The 22680-nt window shown below is 45.5% G+C and overlaps 1 protein-coding gene across 2 annotated transcripts in view; it reads left to right on the top strand.

Moving 5' to 3' along the window:
- Positions 1-22680, top strand: part of LOC143302134 (uncharacterized) — a 46655-nt gene that overhangs the window by 22574 nt on the left and 1401 nt on the right. For both annotated transcript variants that reach the window (XM_076616686.1, XM_076616687.1), the window contains exons 26-47: positions 218-373; positions 636-1085; positions 1746-1961; positions 3070-3339; positions 3583-5712; positions 6193-6369; positions 7310-7591; positions 8059-8339; positions 9039-9250; positions 10036-10214; positions 10724-11020; positions 12898-13116; positions 13738-13986; positions 14702-15070; positions 15486-15827; positions 16502-16667; positions 17208-17392; positions 17844-18124; positions 18943-19090; positions 19734-19842; positions 20443-20663; positions 21825-22133. In XM_076616686.1, coding sequence (XP_076472801.1) covers positions 218-373; positions 636-1085; positions 1746-1961; positions 3070-3339; positions 3583-5712; positions 6193-6369; positions 7310-7591; positions 8059-8339; positions 9039-9250; positions 10036-10214; positions 10724-11020; positions 12898-13116; positions 13738-13986; positions 14702-15070; positions 15486-15827; positions 16502-16667; positions 17208-17392; positions 17844-18124; positions 18943-19090; positions 19734-19842; positions 20443-20663; positions 21825-22133 — 7248 coding nt within the window. The remainder of the gene's footprint in view (positions 1-217; positions 374-635; positions 1086-1745; positions 1962-3069; positions 3340-3582; positions 5713-6192; positions 6370-7309; positions 7592-8058; positions 8340-9038; positions 9251-10035; positions 10215-10723; positions 11021-12897; positions 13117-13737; positions 13987-14701; positions 15071-15485; positions 15828-16501; positions 16668-17207; positions 17393-17843; positions 18125-18942; positions 19091-19733; positions 19843-20442; positions 20664-21824; positions 22134-22680) is intronic.

Here is a 22680-nt window from a genome sequence, read left to right as displayed (position 1 = left end):
TGTGTGAGTCTGTCTCTATTTATCTGTCTGTGTGTGTGCCTGTCTGTATCTGTATCTTTGTATGTACTTATAGGGAACAATCAATTGAACGATAAGCTATAACAATCAACGCATAACGAAAAAAAAAACCGCTAAAGAGGACGGTATGACCACAGGCACAAAACTATATCAGAACCCATACCTTAGATCACACTTTGCTTTCCTTTCATTTGTTCAGAACGAGAATCGTGAGGCCTTCACACACAACGTCATCCTGACTGCTGACGCCAGTAAAACTGACCTGGACTTCAGCTTGACGTCACCTTGGACTGAGCCAATCAGCAGCAAGGTCAATGCCAAGTACGAGAGCTTCCCCATGTCTGCCAATGCTGAGGTGAGATTCTTTAACATTTACCGATTTTTGTTTTTGTTTATACAAACCAACATGGACACAGGTTTACCAGTACCCCTGTTTAAAAAAAACCCAACTACTGGTCCAATGTATTTGACCCAAAACGTATTCATTGTTAACCTCTTAAAACCACTCTGAGTGGCATAAAAAATGAATTATGATCATTCATAGTTTTGGTTATGTTTATATTTAGTCTGTTACATAATGGAACTTGAACATCATTACTTTTCTCGTGCCATTTCAGTTTTCATGGGAACCACGCAAGAAGGTAACTGCTGAGGGCTCTGTTATCATCAACAACTGGGATGACCTTGACATCACCATGAGGGTCACGACCCCTGTACGAAGCGTGCGCAGTCTGGCAGCTCAAGTGAGCAGCAAGGCAGAGGGCAGCGAAGTGGTGAGTCAGCTCAACATGGATCTGGGCATGCGCAAGAACGTCATCCTGACCACGCGCGTGCAGCGTGACCTCAGTGGCGCGCGCGTGAAACTGAGCACGCCCTGGGATGAGCTGCGTGTTGTGGACACTGGTGTGGAGACCAGCATCCAGTCTGCAGCTGGCAAGGTCAAGGCTGACTTCAAGGCCGTGCCCGTCATTGGCCAGTATGAAGCTAGCGCCACCTGGAATGCTGAAGATGACCTCAATGCCCGGCTTCGTCTGGACACGCCCAGAGATGACTTCCCTTACCTCCAGGTGAGATGCTAATGAGACATGAAGCTCTTTGGTTTTGTGCTTTTGTTTGTGGAGAGGGAAGAGAAACATCCATGATTTGTGTAAGTTATATTTTCTTTATTTCATGCACAAAAACGTCAATCATTTTATTCATTATCTTTCATATTAAGCACGCATTAAACACAACAACAACCGCAACAACAACAAAAGCGGACCATAAGGACGTGTGATATATTGAATTCATCTTTCTGATTATCTCCAGAATCGTTACATCACGAAACACTTAATGTTTGATCAAGGTTTAAACTATCACTGTCAGTTTTTCAGTCTTTTTCTTTTAGTTATGTGTTACTTATTATCCACACAATGCTGACCAGTCCACATATTTTCTCCTCTCCAAAACTGAACCATCTACAAATCATCACCAGTTTATACTTCACTGTCAGATCATCACCATTCTATACTTCACTGTCAGATCATCACCATTCTATACTTCACTGTTAGATCATCACCATTCTATACTTCACTGTCAGATCATCACCAGTTTATACTTCACTGTCAGATCATCACCAGTTTATACTTCACTGTCAGATCATCACCATTCTATACTTCACTGTCAGATCATCACCAGTTTATACTTCACTGTCAGATCATCACCAGTTTACACTTCACTGTCCACAGATCGTGGCGTCCAGCAAGGACAAACGCCGTGTCCGTCAGTCCCGGGTGGAGCTGGAGTACTCCCCACGCCAGACGTACTCCCTGGACACCACCTACTCCTTTGACGTTCCTCTGGTGCTGGACGTCAACGTGGCTACTCCGCTGAGTGGCTATGAGTCCCTGAGTGCCTCCTTCAGACACAACATGCGTGACACCGCCATGGATGCTTCTGCTCAGGTCTGTGATGGGCTGTCATGTTGATCCACGTCTTAGCTTTCGTTTCCTGTGTGTTGTAGTGTTGATCCACGTCTTAGCTTTCGTTTCCTGGTGTGTTGTAGTGTTGATCCATGTCTTAGCTTTCGTTTCCTGGTGTGTTGTAGTGTTGATCCATGTCTCAGCTTTCGTTTCCTGGTGTGTTGTAGTGTTGATCCATGTCTTAGCTTTCGTTTCCTGTGTGTTGTAGTGTTGATCCATGTCTCAGCTTTCGTTTCCTGGTGTGTTGTAGTGTTGATCCATGTCTCAGCTTTCGTTTCCTGTGTGTTGTAGTGTTGATCCATGTCTCAGCTTTCGTTTCCTGTGTGTTGTATTGTTGATCCATGTCTTAGCTTTCGTTTCCTGTGTGTTGTGGTGTTGATCCATGTCTTAGCTTTCGTTTCCTGTGTGTTGTAGTGTTGATCCATGTCTTAGCTTTCGTTTCCTGGTGTGTTGTAGTGTTGATCCATGTCTTAGCTTTCGTTTCCTGTGTGTTGTGGTGTTGATCCATGTCTTAGCTTTCGTTTCCTGGTGTGTTGTAGTGTTGATCCATGTCTTAGCTTTCGTTTCCTGTGTGTTGTAGTGTTGATCCATGTCTTAGCTTTCGTTTCCTGTGTGTTGTGGTGTTGATCCAAGCTTTCCTTGTGGAATTTGTTTGTGGTTCAGTTGAGAACAATTATCATACGTAACTTTTGTCTTTCTTATTTCATTTTAACAGAAGGGTTTCCAAGCCATACATCATTTTTTGATCATTCTTATTCTTAAGATGGTCAGCCATTACAAAATCAGACCTGCACTATTTTGTGTGAACACAATGTCTGGTACATGATAAAACAATAAGCACGCAAGAAAAGATAATAATAATATAAAAAAGAAACAATCAAATTACTCGGCACAGACTATTTTTTTTTCTCTGTGTCCATGTCTGTGTACCATAACGAGATATGTTTGTATCCAATGATTATGATTTTTTTTTAGCTTCTATGATAATAAAGTCAAACATAAACCACATATTAGTCTGAACCACACATTGCAAATGATACATTGATTTCAGTCTAGAAGAAGATCAAAAGTAAATTACTTTTTTTTTCAGGTGATCTACACCAATGACAAAGCAATCAAGGCGACGGCCATGATGGACTGGTCACGTGGTTTGGACAGCAGCGTCACTGTGACCACCCCCTTCAGCGGCTGGGAGAAGAGCTCTGCCATCCTGCGTCACGAGGGAGAATGGAACGACTTCAACAGCCTTGCTGACGTCAGTGTGGCTGGACAAGGACTGACCAGCAGCCTGAAATTCCTGCACAAGATGAAGACTGAGGGTCAGCTGTCCATCAGCACACCCTGGGCAGGGTGGGAACAGGTGAGCAGCGCTCTGCACTCTGTCCTTTGATCGGCAAAAATAGTCGGTGTAAATATTACTGTTATGGGAATGTGTGGAAAGTCGGCTAAATCAGACTATTCTAACATGTACTTAAAGGTACTTTCATTCAGTAACTAATTTCCACCTGTTTTTCTTTATAGTTGTGACAATGAATGTTTTGCTTCATCAGTCATTCAACATAGAGATCTGTATGAAAACATGGTCTGACCATTGTGCATGCAGATCGAGGCTGCCATTTCCCGTAAAGGAGACCTGAGCAACCTGCGGGGAACAGCCACCGTGGTCTACAGTGGCCAGAAGATGGAAGCCAACGTGGTGAACAAGTGGAACTCCCGCAAGGCACGTCTGGTGGCTTCCCTGTCCACTCCCTACACCCAGGACATCAAGCTCAACTTTGAACAGTCAGCTGACCTGCAGACCGAGGCTTCCCTCAGCTATGGCCGTGAGTACAGTGTGGACACTTCCAGCAGTGCTGTCTTCAACAGCAGAGAGGTCAGTGCCTCCACCAGCATCAAGTACCGTGTGGGAGGTCCTCGTCATCTGGTCACCGCCTCCTTTGCCAAGGTGGGCTCCCTTCAGGACCTGGCCCTCACGGCCTCCACCAGTCTGGACAAACAGGAGGTCAGCCTGACGGCGGAACTCAACACCGTGCGGGACATCAAGGCTGCTGTGGCTCTGCGAACACCCTTCAGCCAGTTTGAGAGTCTGGGCGCCTCCTTCCAGCACAGCGGGGATTTGAACCAGATGACAACAGAAGCCAACGTGCAATACATGACCGACAAAAACGTCAATGGGAAGTTGGAGCTGGCCATCCCAAGCCTGAACCAAATCAGCATCCGCGGCACCTTCACCTCTCCCCTCAGTGGACTGGAACGCAGTGTGGTGTCCCTTTCTCACACCGCTGGTCCCAAAATGTGCACTGGTTCCTTTAACCTGGAGACGACCATCGCCGACTTTGGCTCGCTGGATGCCTCCTATCAGAGGACCGGACACGTGAACAACATGAAGGCTGAATCCCACGTGACCTACAACAGCCAATCCCTGTTGGATGTCAACCTGGCCCACAGACTGTCCTCGGACAGACTGCGATCTTCACTGCGCGTGCTGACCTCTGTACTCCCAGAGCTGAACATCGATGTCAACCACCAAGGTGACATCCATCGTTTCACCACCAAGGCCTCAGCCTCCGCTGGTGAAGACAAAGTGTCTTCAGACACACAGTGGTCCATGAGCGAGGACAACATGGATCTGAGCCAGGCCCTCTCCTCCAACGTCCAGGGTGAAGCCAACAAAGCCGCCATCGTCCTGTCCAGAGTGGGACCGCTCACTGACGTCACACTGCAGCTGTCGGGCAACGTCAACGCTGACAAGGCCAAGATCGTTGGTCGGCTGGCCACTGTCCGTGACCTCTCTGCTTCCCTGGAAGTAGAGTCACCTTTTGATGGGTACCGCCAGCTGGGAGCCAGCTTCCAGAAGACAGGAGATTCCAGCGATCTGTCTGTCACCGCTGCTGCTAACGTGGAGCGTCAGAAGATTGAAGTGGTCAGCAAGTACAACCAGGACAACCAAGTCAAGGGCTCCATTGAAATCACCACTCCCTTCCGTGGCTACAAGCAGATGGGAGCTGCTTTCAACTATGGTGGAGAGACAGCCATGATTTCAGGAAATCTGCAGAACGACAAAATTGAAGCCACCGGCCGATTTGTTAACGATGACATCACTGAAGGCAACGTTGAAATCATGACACCCTTTGCTGGATACAAGCAGATGGGAGCCTCTTTCAACTATGGCGGCAACAGCATCACAGCCACTGCCAACGTACAGAATGAGAAGGTGGAGGCCATCGCCAAGTACGACACTGATGGTGACATCACAGGATCCGTGGAAGTAATGACACCTTTCACAGGATACACCCAACTGGGAGGTCAGTTCCGCTACGCTGGAGACATGAGTGACGTCACCATGGTCACCAGTCTAAACGTCGAGGACATCAAGATGGAGGTCACAGCCAAGTTCAACAAGGGCCAGGACGTGACAGGATCTGTGGAGATGATCACTCCGTTCATCGCTTACCGCACCATGGGCAGCTCTTTCGCCCTGACCGGGGACATGGAAGCTATCCAGCAGGGAGGAGACCTCAGCCTGCTGCTGGCTGCTCACCTCATGCAGGACAAGGTAGAGGCTAGAGCCGCCTTCAGCAACAGGGAGGCTCTCTCTGGCTCCGTCACCATGGCCACACCGTTTGAGGGATTCAACCAGGTGGGCGCCACCTTCAAACACACAGGTGGTGCTGACAACTTCAACACGGAGGGACAAGTCACCTACATGGATGGCCAGACGATCTCTGGAAAGGTGAGGAGATGGAATTAACTGGCTGTCTTGAGCTTTGTGACAATTTTTTTTCTTATTTAATTATTTATATTCATGATCCCTGTTCTTTCTTTAAAGCCGTTAATGAAGGTGCATAACGTCTGTTTCTTCTTCTTCTTCCTTCATGGGCTCCGACTCCCACGTTCACTGGCATACACGGGTGGGCTTTTACGTGCATGACGTGTTTACCCCCACAGTGTGGGCAGTTTTCGGGGAGGGGAGGGGAGGGGGTAAATAGCTACAACTATAAACATAAGATATAACTTTCACAATACAGAAAACAGGAAATGAATCAATGATTTCATTAGTTTTTAATTCTATCTATTGTTATTATTTTTTTTGTTTTATAGAAGATCTAAACTGATGGAGGGTTGTCTTCTGTTATTTTCGCTATAAACATGACAGACATTTGATAAAAGTAAAAATCGAATCACCCTGAATACCCAAGTGATTGTTCTACAGGTGAGCCACTACAACTACCGCCTGAGACGCATTGAGACCAGTGCCGAGCTGAGAACTCCCTTCACCAACTGGGGGCTGACCAAGCTGAGCTACAAACACGCCGGCAACACCAACAAGTTTGAATGCAACGCTAAGCTGGAGTGTGGCCGTGGGCATCAACACACTGCGGACCTGAAGGTCAGTTACTTACAGGGAATTCCCCAAAACTGCCACAGGATAAATAGCTATTTTGCTTCGTTGGTGTGACCGGTTGTATAAATGACGTTCCACTTGATCATTCATTGACATTAGCCTCTGTATCAAACTGCTTGAAGAACATAGTGTAATGGCACAGAATGCATGTGAAATCGTTTTTGTCAGTGTAAACGATCATTCTGATAATTACAGAACGAAGATAACTGACAATCATTATTTAGAAAATAATACAGAACTTTCGGACAATTATAGCACAAAGATAACTGACAATCATTATTTAGAAAAAATGCAGCACTTTCGGAAAATTATAGATTGAAGATGACTGACAATCATTGTTAAAAAGATAATAATACAGCAATTTTGTGGCTTTCGAGACAGAGTTTCTATCTTACCTAGCAGTTCTCACACCGTTGATTTAGCAAAAAGTTCACCAGACAATTTTGTGTCTTATCTGCATGATGCAAGGAACCTGTTGTCCTTGTCAAAATGTAAAATTCTGACCAGTAAACATAACCTCCCAATCAGCCATACCACTACAGAGAAAAGAAATCATTTGATACAAGTGATAGTCAGTCGTGTTCGACTAAGGCCATCAAAACAGCAGAGGAGGTAACTGTTGTCTGGACTATCTTGGCTAGAATTTGATCATTGTGGAGAGTGTCTTGCCCAAGTTACACCCCCACTTTCTCGGCCAAGAGGGTTTTAGGACAGTCGACATTGGAATGGTTCCCAAAGGCCAACTAGCCCCCAAGGCTGCAGCACTAAGAGCCAGTGCAATTTTGCCTCCTAGTTTGAGAGTCATAGTCCTTCACAAAAGACTAAGCTGTAAATGATTTCCCATTGCAGTGGAGAAACACTGATACAAGCACACACACACACCAGTCACATCACTCCGTTCAACGTGACTCACGACCTCTTTCAGGTGGACCTGCGCAGAGACCAGAACGTGCAGCTGACCGTGAAGACGCCGTACGACGGGTTCCGCATGACTGAACTGATCCACAGCCTCTCCCACAGCGACAGCAGTGTGCAGTGGAGCGGAGCCGTGACCTATGGACAGGCACAGCGTGCCAGCAGCCAGCTGACCGTGTCCTATCCGGACGATCGCTTCAGCTCTCGCTTTGACCTTCAGACGCCCTTCACCTCTGACCTCACTGCCACTTTCGACCACCAGGGCACGTCCACTTCTTTCACCAGGAAACAGGTGGGTGGTGTTGATGTGTTCATGGCATGGCATGGTAGACCCATCTTCATGGCATTTGTTTCAGAAATTTAATGGTCAACATAAATCTGACTCAGTATGCTAGTATAAATCTGACTCAGTATGCCAGTCCTGATGTTGACAGTGACACTTCTCGGCACTCGTTACGGGTATCTTTTGTGTTTTTGTGTATTTATGTATTCATTTGTTTGTTTATTTATTTATTCATTTATTTATTTACTCATTCATTCACTCTTTCATTCATTCATTTTTTGTTCTGTTTTTTGCTTTATTGATAATGGTACTGAAAATTCCTGGTTATGCTGCTCAATCGGTATTGTATTTCAAACCATAAACTTATCCCCTCTTCTGAAGCATCACAAGTTCTAAAGGCAACTGGTCAACCAACTAACTAGTTGCCTATCTAAAACAGTCTATAGCCTGACACTGTTTTTGACGTCTGTGTGCAGACCATCAAGTACGGAGAGCAGTTCCAGTACTCTGACGACCTGGAGTTCCAGCTCAATGACAGTCCCCTGCTGCTGGTGAACGAGGTCATCACGTACTCCTATGGTGACGTCAGCAAGACCCAGTCTGTGTACCTCCGTCGTGAGGGACCATGGAGTGACGTCACTCTGGCAGCCAAAGGAGCGCTGAATGGTCAGGAGGCCACTGTGGATGCCGCTTTCAAGAACGAGTTTGGCAGAATGGAAGGCAGTGTCAAGATCAACACTCCTTTGGAAGGCTACAGGTAAAGGAGTCTTTAATCAAGATTCATTAGCTTCAACGTTAAGGAATAGGAGAGCTGGTTGAAATAATATCAGTACTCATTCTCCTCAATCTAGTCTCTTCATGTAACTTCCATCGATAAAAATGGACTCATAGATATTCTTCAACTGAATTGTATATTATGATAGCGAAAATAGAAAGTGAAAAAGGGGGTGTAAAGAGAGAGAGAGAGAGAGAGAGAGAGAGAGAGAGAGAGAGAGAGAGAGAGAGAGAGAGAGATGTACAGAGGGGCAGGGACGGAAGGAGGCTTTGATGAAGAAAAGAAAGAACAACAGTATCAATCTATTTTTAGTCACTCTACTGACGCCATGACTACCCTCCCAGTCTCAGTCTATTCCTTTCCAAGCTACACACACCAAGACTATCCTCCCAGTCCCAGTCTATTCCTTTCCAAGCTACACACACCAAGACTATCCTCCAAGTCTGAATCTATTTTTTTACAAGCTACACACACCATGACTTTCTTCTCAGTCCCGATCTATTTCTTTCCAAGCTACACACATTATTATATCCCCCACCCCACCCCCCAGTCCCAATCTATGTCTTTCCAAATCACACACACACACACACACACACACACACACACACACACACACACACACACACACACACCCGTGACAATGCTCCCAGTCCAACACCCATCTGCCTGTGGTGTTCCCAGTGACGTGGGCGCCAGCTTCCAACACATCGGAGAGCTGAGCAGCACGTTCAACACGGAGGCCAAGGTGGAGTACACAGACGGACAGGAAGTGGCGGGCAAGCTGGACTTCATGCGTGCCAGCTGGCGCCGTCTGGAGGTGACTGCTGAGCTGACCACGCCCTTTGAGGACTGGACACAGACACGTGCTGAGTACAGGCACAACGCTGACAATGGTGAGGCTGGACAGGAGTCAGTGGTCACTGTTATTGACGTGTAGAGGGGTTAGTGGTCACTGTTATTGACGTGTAGAGGGGTCAGTGTTCACTGTTGTTGTCGTGTACATTGGTCAGTGTTCACTGTTATTGACGTGTAGAGGGGTCAGTTCACTGTTATTGACGTGTAGAGGGGTCAGTTCACTGTTATTGACGTGTAGAGGGGTCAGTGTTCACTGTTATGGACATGTACACTGGTCAGTGTTCTGTTATTGTCATGTACATGGGGCAGTGTTCACTGTTATTGACATGTGCAGGAATCAGTGTTCACTGTTATATAAATATGTTAATGTCTATTGTTACTGTCATCTATACGATTAAGTGTTCACTGTTATGTCCATGTACAGCAGTGAGTGTTCACTGTTATTGTCATGTACATGACTTCATGTTCACTGTGATTGTCGTGTGCATGAGCCAGTGTTCACTGTTATTGTCATATACAGGACTTAATGTTCACTGTTACATAATAAGGGCGACTTGTTGCAGGTGTGTACTAAACCAGTCCATGCTGTTTGGTAACAAGTGATAACAGGAATAACAAAAGTGCTTATGTCAGCAGCAGAAACAGTAGCAGCAGTAACATTAATGGCTGTGCTAGTAATATCAGTTATAGAAGTAGTATCTGCAGCATTAGCAGTGGCAGCTGAAGATGTGCCTTTATAATGTGACTGATGTTAATATTGCCATCAGTGTGCCATCGTCATCATCATCATCATCATAGTCATCGTGGTTATTATCTTTATCAGATGGATTCACCTGCTATGCCACTGCCAACTACATGGATGACGAACGCCTGTCTGGTGACCTCCGTGTGACGTCATCCCCTAACCCGGAAGTGACGCTGACTGTCCAGACTCCATGGAGCAAGTGGGAAAAGATGTCTGCCACTGGCTCCTATCAGAATGATGGCTGGGACAAGAAGGAGGTCAGTGATGAGTTCCGTGTTCTTTACGTCATTGGCTGGTTTCGTTTAGAGAGAGAGAGAGAGAGAGAGAGAGAGAGAGAGAGAGAGAGAGAAGAGAGAAGAAGAAGAAGAAGAAGACGAAGAAAGGTAAAAGAAGAAAGAAAGACAAGGGGAAGTTTCAGCTTAAACTCCAAGGTGACGTCAAAATGTTCGGACTGACCCACAGATACATTTATGATAGAAAAAAAGAGAGTAAAAAACCAAGTAAAACGAAGCAAGCAGATGCCGGACTTAGTCAGACCATAAGAAAGGGAGTCAGACCATAAGAAAGGGAGTCAGACCATAAGAAAGGTTAGAAAGAAGTAAACAAACGGAGCAAATAATACACAAATAAACGAAGGAATAAACGAAATAAGAAATGTACAAACACAGTACCATTATGTTGTTGGTTTTCTCCTTATGCTTTGACTTGTCATCATTGTTGTAACTGTCCACAGTCACTAACTCCTCTCCCCCATTCTCTCTCCCAGGTATCCAGCAAGCTGGACCTCGGCCAGGGCCATGTCTACACCCTGCAGTCCTCCCTCTCTGGCTCCAGCTCCATCACCGCTCGTCTGACCACGCCCCACGCTGACTGGCACACCCTGGAGGCACGCGCCAGCCACGAGGGCAGCCTGCAGGACTTCAAGAGCTCCGCCTACCTCAGCACCCCTCTTCTGGACGCCGTCAGGGCCTCGGCCAGTCTCAGCTACCGTTCGCCTTTCGACCTGACCGCTGCCGGCTCCGTGGACACGCCCTTTGACAGCGTGAAGGACTGGAAGATGGAGGTGATGGGATGTCAGAGAGAGAGATAGAAGAGAGAGAGAGAGAGAGAGAGAGAGAGAGAGGGGGGGAGAGAGAGAGAAGGGGGAGAGAGAGGGGGGGAGGGAGATAGAGAGGGAGGGAGAGAGAGAGAGAGAGAGAGAGAGAGAGAGAGAGAGAGAGAGAGAGAGAGAGAACACTGAAATGTTTAATGTCATTAGCTGAAAAGCTCTGGTGACAAATAAGTACAAATCAGAACAAAATGATGGAAAATAGATGAAATGGAACAGAAATGTGGAAATAAACACAAACAGAAACAAAACAGAATTGAAACAACATAAACTAACAAGAGATTTGCGGCACATTGGCACTTTGTCATTAGCTAAAAAGCACATGTGACAGGGGGTAATTCGCATTTTTTCAGTCGTTCATCTCCAAGGTTTGGACAGTACACAGAAAACAAAGTACAGATAAATCATATAATGAATATTTACGCATGTAACATCGATATACATCATATCAATACGAACACGTCAAATAATTCCAATGTCGAGATTGACCATCCAAAGAGAGAGAGAGAGAGAGAGAGAGAGAGAGAGAGAGAGAGAGAGAAGGACTTTAAGATGGAGGTGATGAGATGTCAGTCTTCTGTGCTTAATTGGAGGTCACGGAGAGTCAGAGACAGACAGACAGAGATGGAGAGACATACAGAGACAAAGAGAGACAGAGAGATGACTTATGCAGAGAGACAGAGAGATGACTTATGCAGAGAGACAGACAGAGTCAGAGACAGACAGACAGAGATGGAGAGACATACAGAGACAAAGAGAGACAGAGAGATGACTTATGCAGAGAGACAGACAGAGTCAGAGACAGACAGACAGAGATGGAGAGACATACAGAGACAGAGAGAGACAGAGAAATGACTTATGCAAAGAGACAGAGAGATGACTTATGCAGAGAGACAGACAGAGTCAGAGACAGACAGACAGAGATGGAGAGACATACAGAGACAAAGAGAGACAGAGAGATGACTTATGCAGAGAGACAGACAGAGTCAGAGACAGACAGACAGAGATGGGGAGACATACAGAGACAAAGAGAGACAGAGAGATGACTTATGCAGAGAGACAGAGAGATGACTTATGCAGAGAGACAGAGAGATGACTTATGCAGAGAGACAGATGACTTATGCAGAGAGACAACGGGGGAGGGACATAGATAGATAGAACGATAGATATAGAGAGAGTGAGACAGAGAAAGAGAGAGACAGAGAGTGTGTGAAATAGTTACAGAGACACACACACACACAGAAAGAGGTTTGAGAATAAATGAATGAGTGAAAGTGAAACACGGGATGTAGTTGGGAGGTACATCAGCTAGTTTGTATTCCGATGATGATAACAACAATGTTAATAATATCATAATGATAACGATGATAATAACAATGTATGATTGTGAGTCGTGTCCGACTATGACCATCAGAACAACAGACTATCTGTCCTGACTATCTGGGCTAGGATTTGATTCCAGTGGACAGTTTCTTGCCCAAGCTACATCCCCACTCTCTCAGCCAAGAGGGTTTTAGGAAAGTCGGTGTTGGGATGGTTCCCACAGGCCAACTAGCCCTCAAGGCTGCAGCACAAAGAGCCAGTGCAGTCTTGCCTCCTAGTTGGAGAGTCATAATCCTTCACAAAAGATTAAGCTGAAAATGACTTCCCATTATAATGGAGAAACCATTGATCATACAGCTCTCACTTTGCTGTTGGACCAAATGTAAGCTGATGTCAATATGTGGTATAAGCTTAGCTTTGAGCTGGATAAGAATATAAAAAATGAATAATGACAATAATGATAATGATAATAATAATGGTTATTGTGAGTTTTGATGTCCCATCCACAGGTGGTGAACGGGGAACGCGGCTCTCAGAAAACAAGTCACGTGATCTTGGGCTGGTCAGGTGACCAGGAGATCGTCATGGACGGCACGTGGCGCCATGACAACAGCTGGTACGAGCGCCAGCTGCACACAGACGTCAGTCTGAGCACCCCTTTCCAGGCACTGCGCAGAACCAGCTGGGTCCTGGAGCATCATGGTTCCCAGGACAAATATGAACACAAGGTGAGAGGAACAGGGAGTGGGTGAGAGCAGATCCTGGCAACACGTGTAGTGTTTTCTGACTGTTCATCTAGACAGCAAACAGGGAAATAATGTGTTTGTGCAAAGCACAGGCACACTGCAAAACGAAGTCAAATATCCTACTTTTTAAGTATTATACTGTTTTAGTTTTTGAGCGTCTGATGTAACTTTTTGTTGAAGCGCATTTGTCTTTAGCTCATTTAATCAGTTACCCAGTGAAAACAATGCGTCAGCCTGAGAGGTTTTTTTTTTTTTTTTTTTTTTTTTCTAACAATTTCCATTGTTTCTTTTTTTTCGGATTTTATATCATTCAGATTGTTTGTCAGTCACTCAACTAGCCAATCAGCTAATCAGCGAGTTATTCGTTTAGGCAATCTTTTCAGCCTTTTAAGTATTGATATTTTCTTCTCTTTTTCATACTTTGTAATCAGTTATGTAGTCGGTCATGTTAGTTTATCATTCCTTGGTTATGAGTGATTGGGTCCATTTATAAGGCAGCCGGTAAGATAATCAGTGGGTGAACTGGATTCTTTAAACGAACAGTGGCTCCACCAGTGTTTCTCCACGTGAGAGCAATGTGCTGACACTCAGCCTTCCACACAGATGACGGGCAGTCTGAACGGAGACAAGCTGGTGGACCTTGACATCTCCACCCTGACCGGTGACCTTCCCCAGGTGACCGTGACCCTGGCCGAGCCCCACCCCATGCAGTACTCCCTGGCTCGCACTAACGAGGGCGCTGAGCTCGGCCTGGACTGGGACCGGAACGACCCCAACAGCAACCTGCGGGTCACCTCCCGCTTCACTGACTCCTCAGACTCCAATGGCCTTCAGCATGACCTCGACCTCAAGGTCAGTGGAACAGGGTTAACTGCTTACCCATGTTCAAAGTTTAGATCAGTTTGTTTGGTTCATACAAAACCCATGTACACATACATCTATCCCACTTTATCTCCTTGTTCGTAATTCAAAGATTTTGTTTACGATTGTCTGAAGTTGACATGCATTCGTTTACATAACACCTTTACATGATTCTAAGTAAGCATATTCCTTTAAAATAAAATGTATTGCTGAATATTATGAGAGACTACGTCGTTTTAAGTACATTCTATAAGAATACATATTTTACTGTTTAAATTCAGCGCCAATTATTTCCCTCCTCATGCCTCATGGGAACAACATACATTTCATTCCACACCCTCGTTCACACTGCACAGATTGACATTAGTTTACAGCTGGGCCGACAGCAAAGTGACAGCTGTACTATCAATGGTTTCTCAATTTCAATAGGAATCATTTCCAGCCTAGTCTTTTGTGAAGGACTATGACTCTACAAACCAGAAGGCAAAATTGCACTGGCTGTCAGTGCTGCAGCCTCGGGGGCTAGTTGGCCTTTAGGAACCACCCTAACGCCGACTGTCCGAAAACCCTCGTGGCCGAGTGGGGCAAGACACTCTCCATTGTAATCAAATTCTAGCCAGATAGTCAGGATAGCAGTTACCTCCTCTACTGTTCTGATGGAACAGTCGAACAGGACTGACTGTCATACATACATGACACTGTGCAGGTGGTACACCCTTCACGCACAGTGGGAGCCAAGTACAACCTTCAGGCCAGCTCCATGAACGCCGCCAGCCAGGGCGAGCTCTACTGGGGCAGGGGAAGCAACCGCAGAGTGTTCTACACCCTGGACTTCAACGACCTCAGCCGTCGCTCCAGCACGAGCTACGACGGCAAGGTGAAGGTCGGAGTGTTCTCACGCGCAGTGCAGGTGAGCGGATCCGTGACCCGGAGCGCCTGGTTACGTGCGATGGACGCCACGTTCCACTGGGACGCTGACCGTGACCAGAGCAAACAGGTGTCCCTGCAGACCAAGTGGACCCCTGGCGAGAAGAACAAGGCCGACCTCACCCTCAGTCTCCCTGCCATCAACCAGGTCTGGAAATCGTATATATTATGTCACTGGCTTTCTGAATCCTGTTCATCGTTGGTTCTTTGTTTTCCTTCATGTGGACTTCATTTATTTCCCTTACATGATATCGTACTTTGCTGTTCACACACACACACACACACACACACACACACACACACACACACACACACACACACACTGTTTTCTTGATATTCGTGCACTGTATTTCTGATAATACACCCAATTCAGTAGGATGAAAGTTAACTGTTCCAAACATTCTTTCATAAATGCATTCTTACCTGTCCATTCTCCGTCATTGTTGAAAACAAAGCGTAGAAAAACAACAGCAACGAGAAAAAAGCATGCAGTAAAGTAATTCGTATGAAAAAAGATGGCCTCAGTCCAGTGCTATAAATAGACTGTTCACGTGGTGTGACAGGAAGTGCGTGTGCAAAGCGAGGTGGCCGTGAACCAAGGGAAGACACTCCTGGACGCCACCACGGCCCTGTCCTACTCCCAGGACTCCAGCAAGGTGCTGACCTTCACCTCCAAGCTGCAGGACACCGCAGGGGCCTGGGACAACGGCAGCAACTACACCCTTCACCTTACCTTGACCCACCCCCACACTGACCTCGACGTGTCCATGACCTCTCACCTTGGAGCCACCGAGGACCGCTATTCGGCTGCTGTGGACACGTGGTACCTGACCGCCCGCCGCCAGCGCAAGAACATGGCTTTGAGAGGAGAGATCGACCAGCTGCGTCGGCAACTGACAGTGGAGGTAATGCTGGGCCACCGGTGATGCTTTGAGAGTCTGGGTGAGGGTGGATATTTGGGAAGATTGGGTACATTTTCTTCTCACATATCGCATTATGTGATCTAGGCTTGAAAAACATTCTCAGATTATTTGAACAATTTGCTGAAAAATACTCTGCGAAAAACAGTCTGCGTCAGAGTATATCAAAATAACTGGGAGTAAAATACTCTCGCAATTTACTAAATATTTGTAGACAAATATTTAGTCACACAGTATGCCAAATGTTTGTTGCATGATGAAGATCGTAATCTACTCAATGCTTTCCGTTAAATTAGCCTTTTTCTTTTTTATTTGTACACAAATTGTAATCAAGCGATTCCATATACTGCTCCTGAATTTCTAGGCCTTGGACAAACGGCATCGATCAGCATCGCTTTTCTCTTTTGTTGGCATGCAGTTCATACCAGAGCTGTCCTGAATACACAGTCTGTATAGTTATCAGCGAAAGCCTTTTTCAGCTCTTATTTCAGTATTTTTCTGATAAAAAAGGATACCTATTTTTCCTGGTAATAAATTGTTCACACTCCATACCAAAAGTCCATCTGTTGTCAAAGGAAAAGATGTGACAGACATTGTCCCAGTCCATGGACTCAGACGTCAGCGGTGAGGTGAGACAAAGCTGTGCACTTTGCTGACAGATGGTGAGCCCGGTGAAGAAGATGACGATGAAGGGACAGGTGAAGAGCGTGGAACCTTACTCCATCAGTCTCACCAACAGCTATGACGATGACCGCGTCACCCAGTCTGACGTCACCCTGGACACCAACAAACGGTCCTTCAGCCTCAAGACCAACTATGATCCCGGTAAGTCGCTATGGCTTATCTTCACACACGGCAATACAGTGTTTTGTTATATCAAATTATTGTAACATGCAATGCGTGTCCTGCAATTAACACAAGAAACGACAGATTATTTCATTATCTACGTTAAGATTTTGAAAACCATTGTCATTCACATTCACAAGCAAGTCTTCAACCCCCCCCCCAATGCCATGTGCAGTAGCGGGAGGTATAAATAGCATGATCTGAGTCATTGTCTGAAAACAGAAATGTAATGGCACTCACTGTTTTGAGCTTTGGCAGTTATGCTTCCAATCTTCGGGTTTATTGCTGATGGGCATGTAACATCGACACACATCATATCAATACAAATAGATACTAAAGTAGATAGAAATCATGAAATAATTATTTATGCCTCAACATCAAAACCCATCATATCAATACGAACACATTATATCATTACAATGTCGAGATTGACCATTCAAATGTAGAGGGACAGAGAGATGTCAGATAGAGGCACAGCGTCCACACAGTCCTCAGCCCCTCTCCTACCCATGGTTACAGAACACCCAGAACGCAGCCTGGTCCTCAAGGCTTTCTACGTCAACGACACTGCCATCAAGGCGGAAGTCTACCGGGACCACGTGACTGACATCATCACTGACGCTCTCCTGGCTCTCCGTCTGAACACCTCCACCCTCCTCCACTCCCGTCTGCACTGGCGTTCTGCCTTCCTGGCTGACCTGCAGGTAACGTGACTCTCCAGCGATCCACTGTTGGGCTGTTTCTGACCACTGTGGACCTTTACAATCCTTCTGAAGTATGGAAGAGGACAGCGGCAAGGAAAACACTAGATGTATACACGCCAGATAAGCAGGCCTAATGTTTTACTTTAATGTGTCTTGAATGACAAAATTGGATCAAGCATTGTGTCTCCGCTTTTTACAAAATATTTCGAAATACTAGATGAGCTGATGCTCCTTAGTGTAGTATCTATCGATGCTGTTTTGTCGAGGATGTGGTATCACTTTCACTTTCGTTATGGCGTGAACATCATGAGCGTGACTAAAACAAAATCATTCTGGTACAGAAACAAGCCTAAAAACAAGCAAACCAGCACAGCAGACCCATTCATGTTTTACGCCGGCCATCTTCCTGTGACAATGTCCCCACCACCACCTGACCGTCTCTGTCCTACAGGAATACAGCGTGGCCAAGCTCAGCTACTGTGCGTCCCGCAGCAAGCAGACCCTGAAGACCGTCAATGACGCCGTGCGTGATGAGCTGGCCGCCAGGTATTCCCGCAGCGCAGCAGCTCTGGCCGAGGACCTCACTCCTCTGATGGACCTTCTGAACAACGAGATGGACGAGTTGGCTTCCCAGCTGCAGACCCTGAGACGTCAGCTGAACCGTTTCTACCGCCGTCACCCGTTCCTGAAGAGCATGGGCAGTGCTGTGTCTGACCGCTACCTGGCCTTGCAGTGAGTGATGGGGGGCTTGGACAGGGGGCTGGGAATTGGACAGGGGGCTGAGGGCTTGTACAGGGGGCTGAGGGCCTGGACAGGGGGCTGAGGGCTTGTACAGGGGGCTGGGGGATTGGACAGGGGGCTGGGGGCCTGGACAGGGGGCTGAGGGCTTGTACAGGGGGCTGGGAGCTTCGACAGGGAGCTGGGGGGGAGGACAGGGGCTGACACTTTGTTCTGCGCTGTTTTTCCTTCACCATAATCATTTATCATTTGTCCTACGTCGTGCATACAATACTTGTAAGGGGAAAACCGCAATCATTGATTGAAATTTTGCAGGTCTCACGAAATGATAGTGGTAAAAATTATCACTTAGTCGGATTCGGCATGTTATTTGATATTTCTGTGATGTACGCTGAACTTTCTTACCATCATAGTTGGCAGACTGTTACAAAGCACAAACGGTTCATATTAAAAACTAAATCGTTGTTATATGAATTGTGTTCCTGCATCACTGAACAGAAAAATACAGACATAAAGCTAATAACAATAACCGGTGATATACCAAATATGTTGCTCACCAAAAACAGGTAGTGACCATAGTAACAATATCAGAAATCATTCAGAAGAAAAATCCACATTCATAAAATATCAGCTTTCACCCAAAACACACAGTCTGCACTCAGACCAAGTGTGTTTGCAGGCAATATACTGAGTCAAACAGTCAAAACAGTCTATACTCAGACCATGTGTGTTTGCAGGCAATACATTGATAGCATGTCAAACAGCTGTCACTTAAGACACACAGTCTATACTCAGGCCCTGTGTGTTTGCAGGCAATACATCGGCGAGATGTCGGACAGCTACCAGCAGAAAGTAGACGCCATCAGCCAGCAGATGAAGGAAGCTGTGCAGACCATGACACAGTACCCTGTGGGGCAGTACTACCAACAGTCCGTCAACTCTCTGCTGCAGGAGTTTGAGGTAACTCACTCACTGCTTCAAACCCCGGCTGTCTTGAAAACAACGCTCATGTTCAATGCCTTGTTCTGAAGTTCCTGCACCAGTCAAAAATGGTAACTGTTATTTTGTTCATAAGTTCCTACACCAGTCAAAAATGGTAACTGTTATTTTGTTCATAAGTTCCTGCACCAGTCAAAGATGGTAACTGTTATTTTGTTCATAAGTTCCTACACATGTCAGAAATGGTAACTGTTATTTTGTTCATAAGTTCCTACACCAGCCACAAGTGGTAACTGTTCTTTTGTTCATAAGTTCCTGCACCAGTCAAAGATGGTAACTCTTATTTTGTTCATAAGTTCCTGCACCAGTCAAAGATGGTAACTGTTATTTTGTTCATAATTCCTGCACCAGTCAAAGATGGTAACTGTTATTTTGTTCATAAGTTCCTGCACCAGTCAAAGATGGTAACTGTTCTTTTGTTCATAAGTTCCTGCACCAGTCAAAGATGGTAACTCTTATTTTGTTCATAAGTTCCTGCACCAGTCAAAGATGGTAACTGTTATTTTGTTCATATGTTCCTTACTGATGATGTAAGCAATGACGTGACGTGATGCTGACATCACTGGTCACGTGGCTGGTACTGATGACGAGGTGTGTGTTCCAGGAGCTGATTGACAGTGGAGTGGCCCGCCTTACAAAGGCAGTGGTCTCCCTGGACAGCTACCTTCTGGCCGCCAGACAGCACAGGATCCGCTTCTCTAACACTGTGTCAGGTAGGTTACCCCCCCCCCCAATCCCTCCCCCCCCCCCGTCCAACCCGTGCATACAGTTACCAGAGTTGACGCATGTTGAAATGACCAGCAGTAAGCATACTGATTAATCATGAGCTCCCATAAGTTCAAGTAGTTATATACATATATATATATATATATATATTTGTGTGTGTGTGTGTGTGTGTGTGTGTGTGTGTGTGTGTGTACATGACCAGATATTTAATTAATGCTAATTATTCTATTGATGTCATCTTACTCTTGCTGTTTGTGGTTGGTGGTTGTGGCGTATCGATGTTTTTCTTGTCCCCCTTGTTTTTCTCCTCCTCTCCCGCTGCCTTCTTCTTCTTCTCCTTATTCTTCGTTCCCTTCCTACTCTTCTTTCTCCTCTTTCCTCTTCTTCTTTCCTCCTCCTCCTTATACTTCTTCACCTCCTCATCCTCCTCCTTCTTCTCCTTTTTTTCCTCTTCCTCCTTTTGTTTTGAACATCTTTACAACCACCACGTGTTTTATTTTCTGCTAGGATACGCATCACACATTCCAAAGCACGCATTGAAATCAGCTGCGTTGTAGGTGAACAGCGTGATGACGTGCTGTGTGCAGAGGCAATGCAGAACCTCACCCAGCACCCCTACATCCAGTCCCTGGACGTCACTCCATACATCCGGGCTGCCAGCAACAAACTGAGCGCACTGCGCGTGCCTGAGCAGTACACTGCTGTCATCTACGATGCATCCGCTCGTGCGAATGAGGTCCTGTCTGACGTCCTGAACATGGAGTCGATGAAACGTGTCAAAGCCATGTCCAATGAGGTTTACCAACAGGTAAGTCAAATAACACGAAATGGGACGGGATTGGTGTTTTCCGACAAACCACAGACACATTCTCAGAACTTCCAACAGAAAATCATACCTGTAAAATATGGAAACATTCTGCTATGATTAAAACGACACTAATCAGTTTATGCCTGTTGTTAATTTCAGGACAGAGCTGATCATCTCGTATTTTTCCAAGAGCATCCAAATTTGAGTAATTCCATTCTCAAGTCATTTGTCATCGAATGTTCAATGAACTCAAGGTTGAAAATGTTCAGAGACGCAGCAGTCCAAAACTGTGTAATAACAACCATTTTCAAATAGTTTTGACAATGTTCCTTCCATAAATCCTGCCTGATCAATCACTTACCAAGTACGATTAAATAACACTGGCCATTGGACTTACCGAATGCTGTGTGGTCCTTCTGTAACTCCGTTCCAAATCATTCACTTACTAAAATGATTGATTAACACTGGCCATGCAATTTATCGAAGCTGTGTGGTCCTTCTATAACGTCTGCCTAATAATCACTTACCAAAATACGATTGATTATCACTGATTCGTCGAATGCTGTGTGGTCCTTCTATAGCGTCTGTCTAATCAATCACTTACCAAATATAATCAATTAACACTGACCATGCAATATATCGAAAGCTGTGTGATCCTTCTATAGCGTCTGTCTAATCAATCACTTACCAAATATGATCAATTAACACTGAACATGCAATATATCGATAGCTGTGTGGTCATTCTATAACGTCTGTCTAATCAATCACTTACTAAAAATGATTGATTAACACTGAACATGCAATAAATCGAAAGCTGTGTGGTCCTTCTATAGCGTCTGTCTAATCAATCACTTGACAAATATGATCAATTAACACTGACTATGCAATATATCGAAAGCTGTGTGGTCCTTCTATAACGTCTGTCTAATCAATCACTTGACAAATATGATCAATTAACACTGACCATGGAATATATCGAAAGCTGTGTGGTCCTTCTATAACGTCTGTCTAATCAATCACTTGACAAATAGATCAATTAACACTGACCATGCAATATATCGAAAGCTGTGTGGTCCTTCTATAACGTCTGTCTAATCAATCACTTGACAAATAGATCAATTAACACTGACCATGCAATATATCGAAAGCTGTGTGGTGCAGGGTGTGTGGGCCTACAACTACTGGCAGATGGAGGAGAACCTGGAGAAACATCTCCACAGCATCGCCACACTGCTGAAGGAAATCATCGAGGAAGAACTGGAAATTTACGCACGTCACTTCCGCTTCCTGCAGAAGAGTCACGTGACTGTGTGGGATCCTGAGCACGGGGAGATCCAGGCTGAGATCCACCTGCCTGTTGCCATGGAAACACTGGACTCCATGCCGGATATGACGCCGTTGGTGACGAAGTACAACGAGGTCATGAACTCTGTTCCTGACATGGACACCGTGCAGTACTTCTACGATCATGTGAGTGGGACCCACGCTTGTTTCCCTTTAATGGTCAGCAGTTTTTGTGGTTATATTTCTGTGGTGTTGTAGCTTTTTCTGCTTGGTACTTAGATTTCACGTGTTGTTCGTTGTTGTGGATTTAGAATAGGAGGGCGTCTTTCGTTCTTTTCACACAAGTCACGAAATCGGTGTTGTGTTGAAACAGATGAGTTACCACAGCGTTGCGGGTGAAGGTTTGATATTGCAGTTGAAAGGGAATCAGGTGGATGAAGCAGAACGCTCTCCGCTGCCCTCCACAGTGCTGGAGTCTGGGTTTTAGCCCACAAAATGATCAAGCGGAACAACTCAATTCTTATGCTTATGACGCAGAGAAACTGCTTCGCACCACTCCAGTGTTGTGGACATGTGCTTGGCCGTTTGTGAACGGTCACGTTGATTGAAACTTCTGAGACGATATTAGGTATGAACAGGTATTTGATTGAAACTTCTGAAACGATATTATGTATGAACAGGTATTTGATTGAAACTTCTGAGACGATATTAGGTATGAACAGGTATTTGATTG

This window comes from Babylonia areolata, chromosome 28, assembly GCF_041734735.1.
Source record: "Babylonia areolata isolate BAREFJ2019XMU chromosome 28, ASM4173473v1, whole genome shotgun sequence".
Taxonomy (NCBI): domain Eukaryota; kingdom Metazoa; phylum Mollusca; class Gastropoda; order Neogastropoda; family Buccinidae; genus Babylonia; species Babylonia areolata.
The sequence above is the reverse complement of the archived record's forward strand: the minus strand, read 5'-3'. Positions and strand labels throughout refer to the sequence as shown.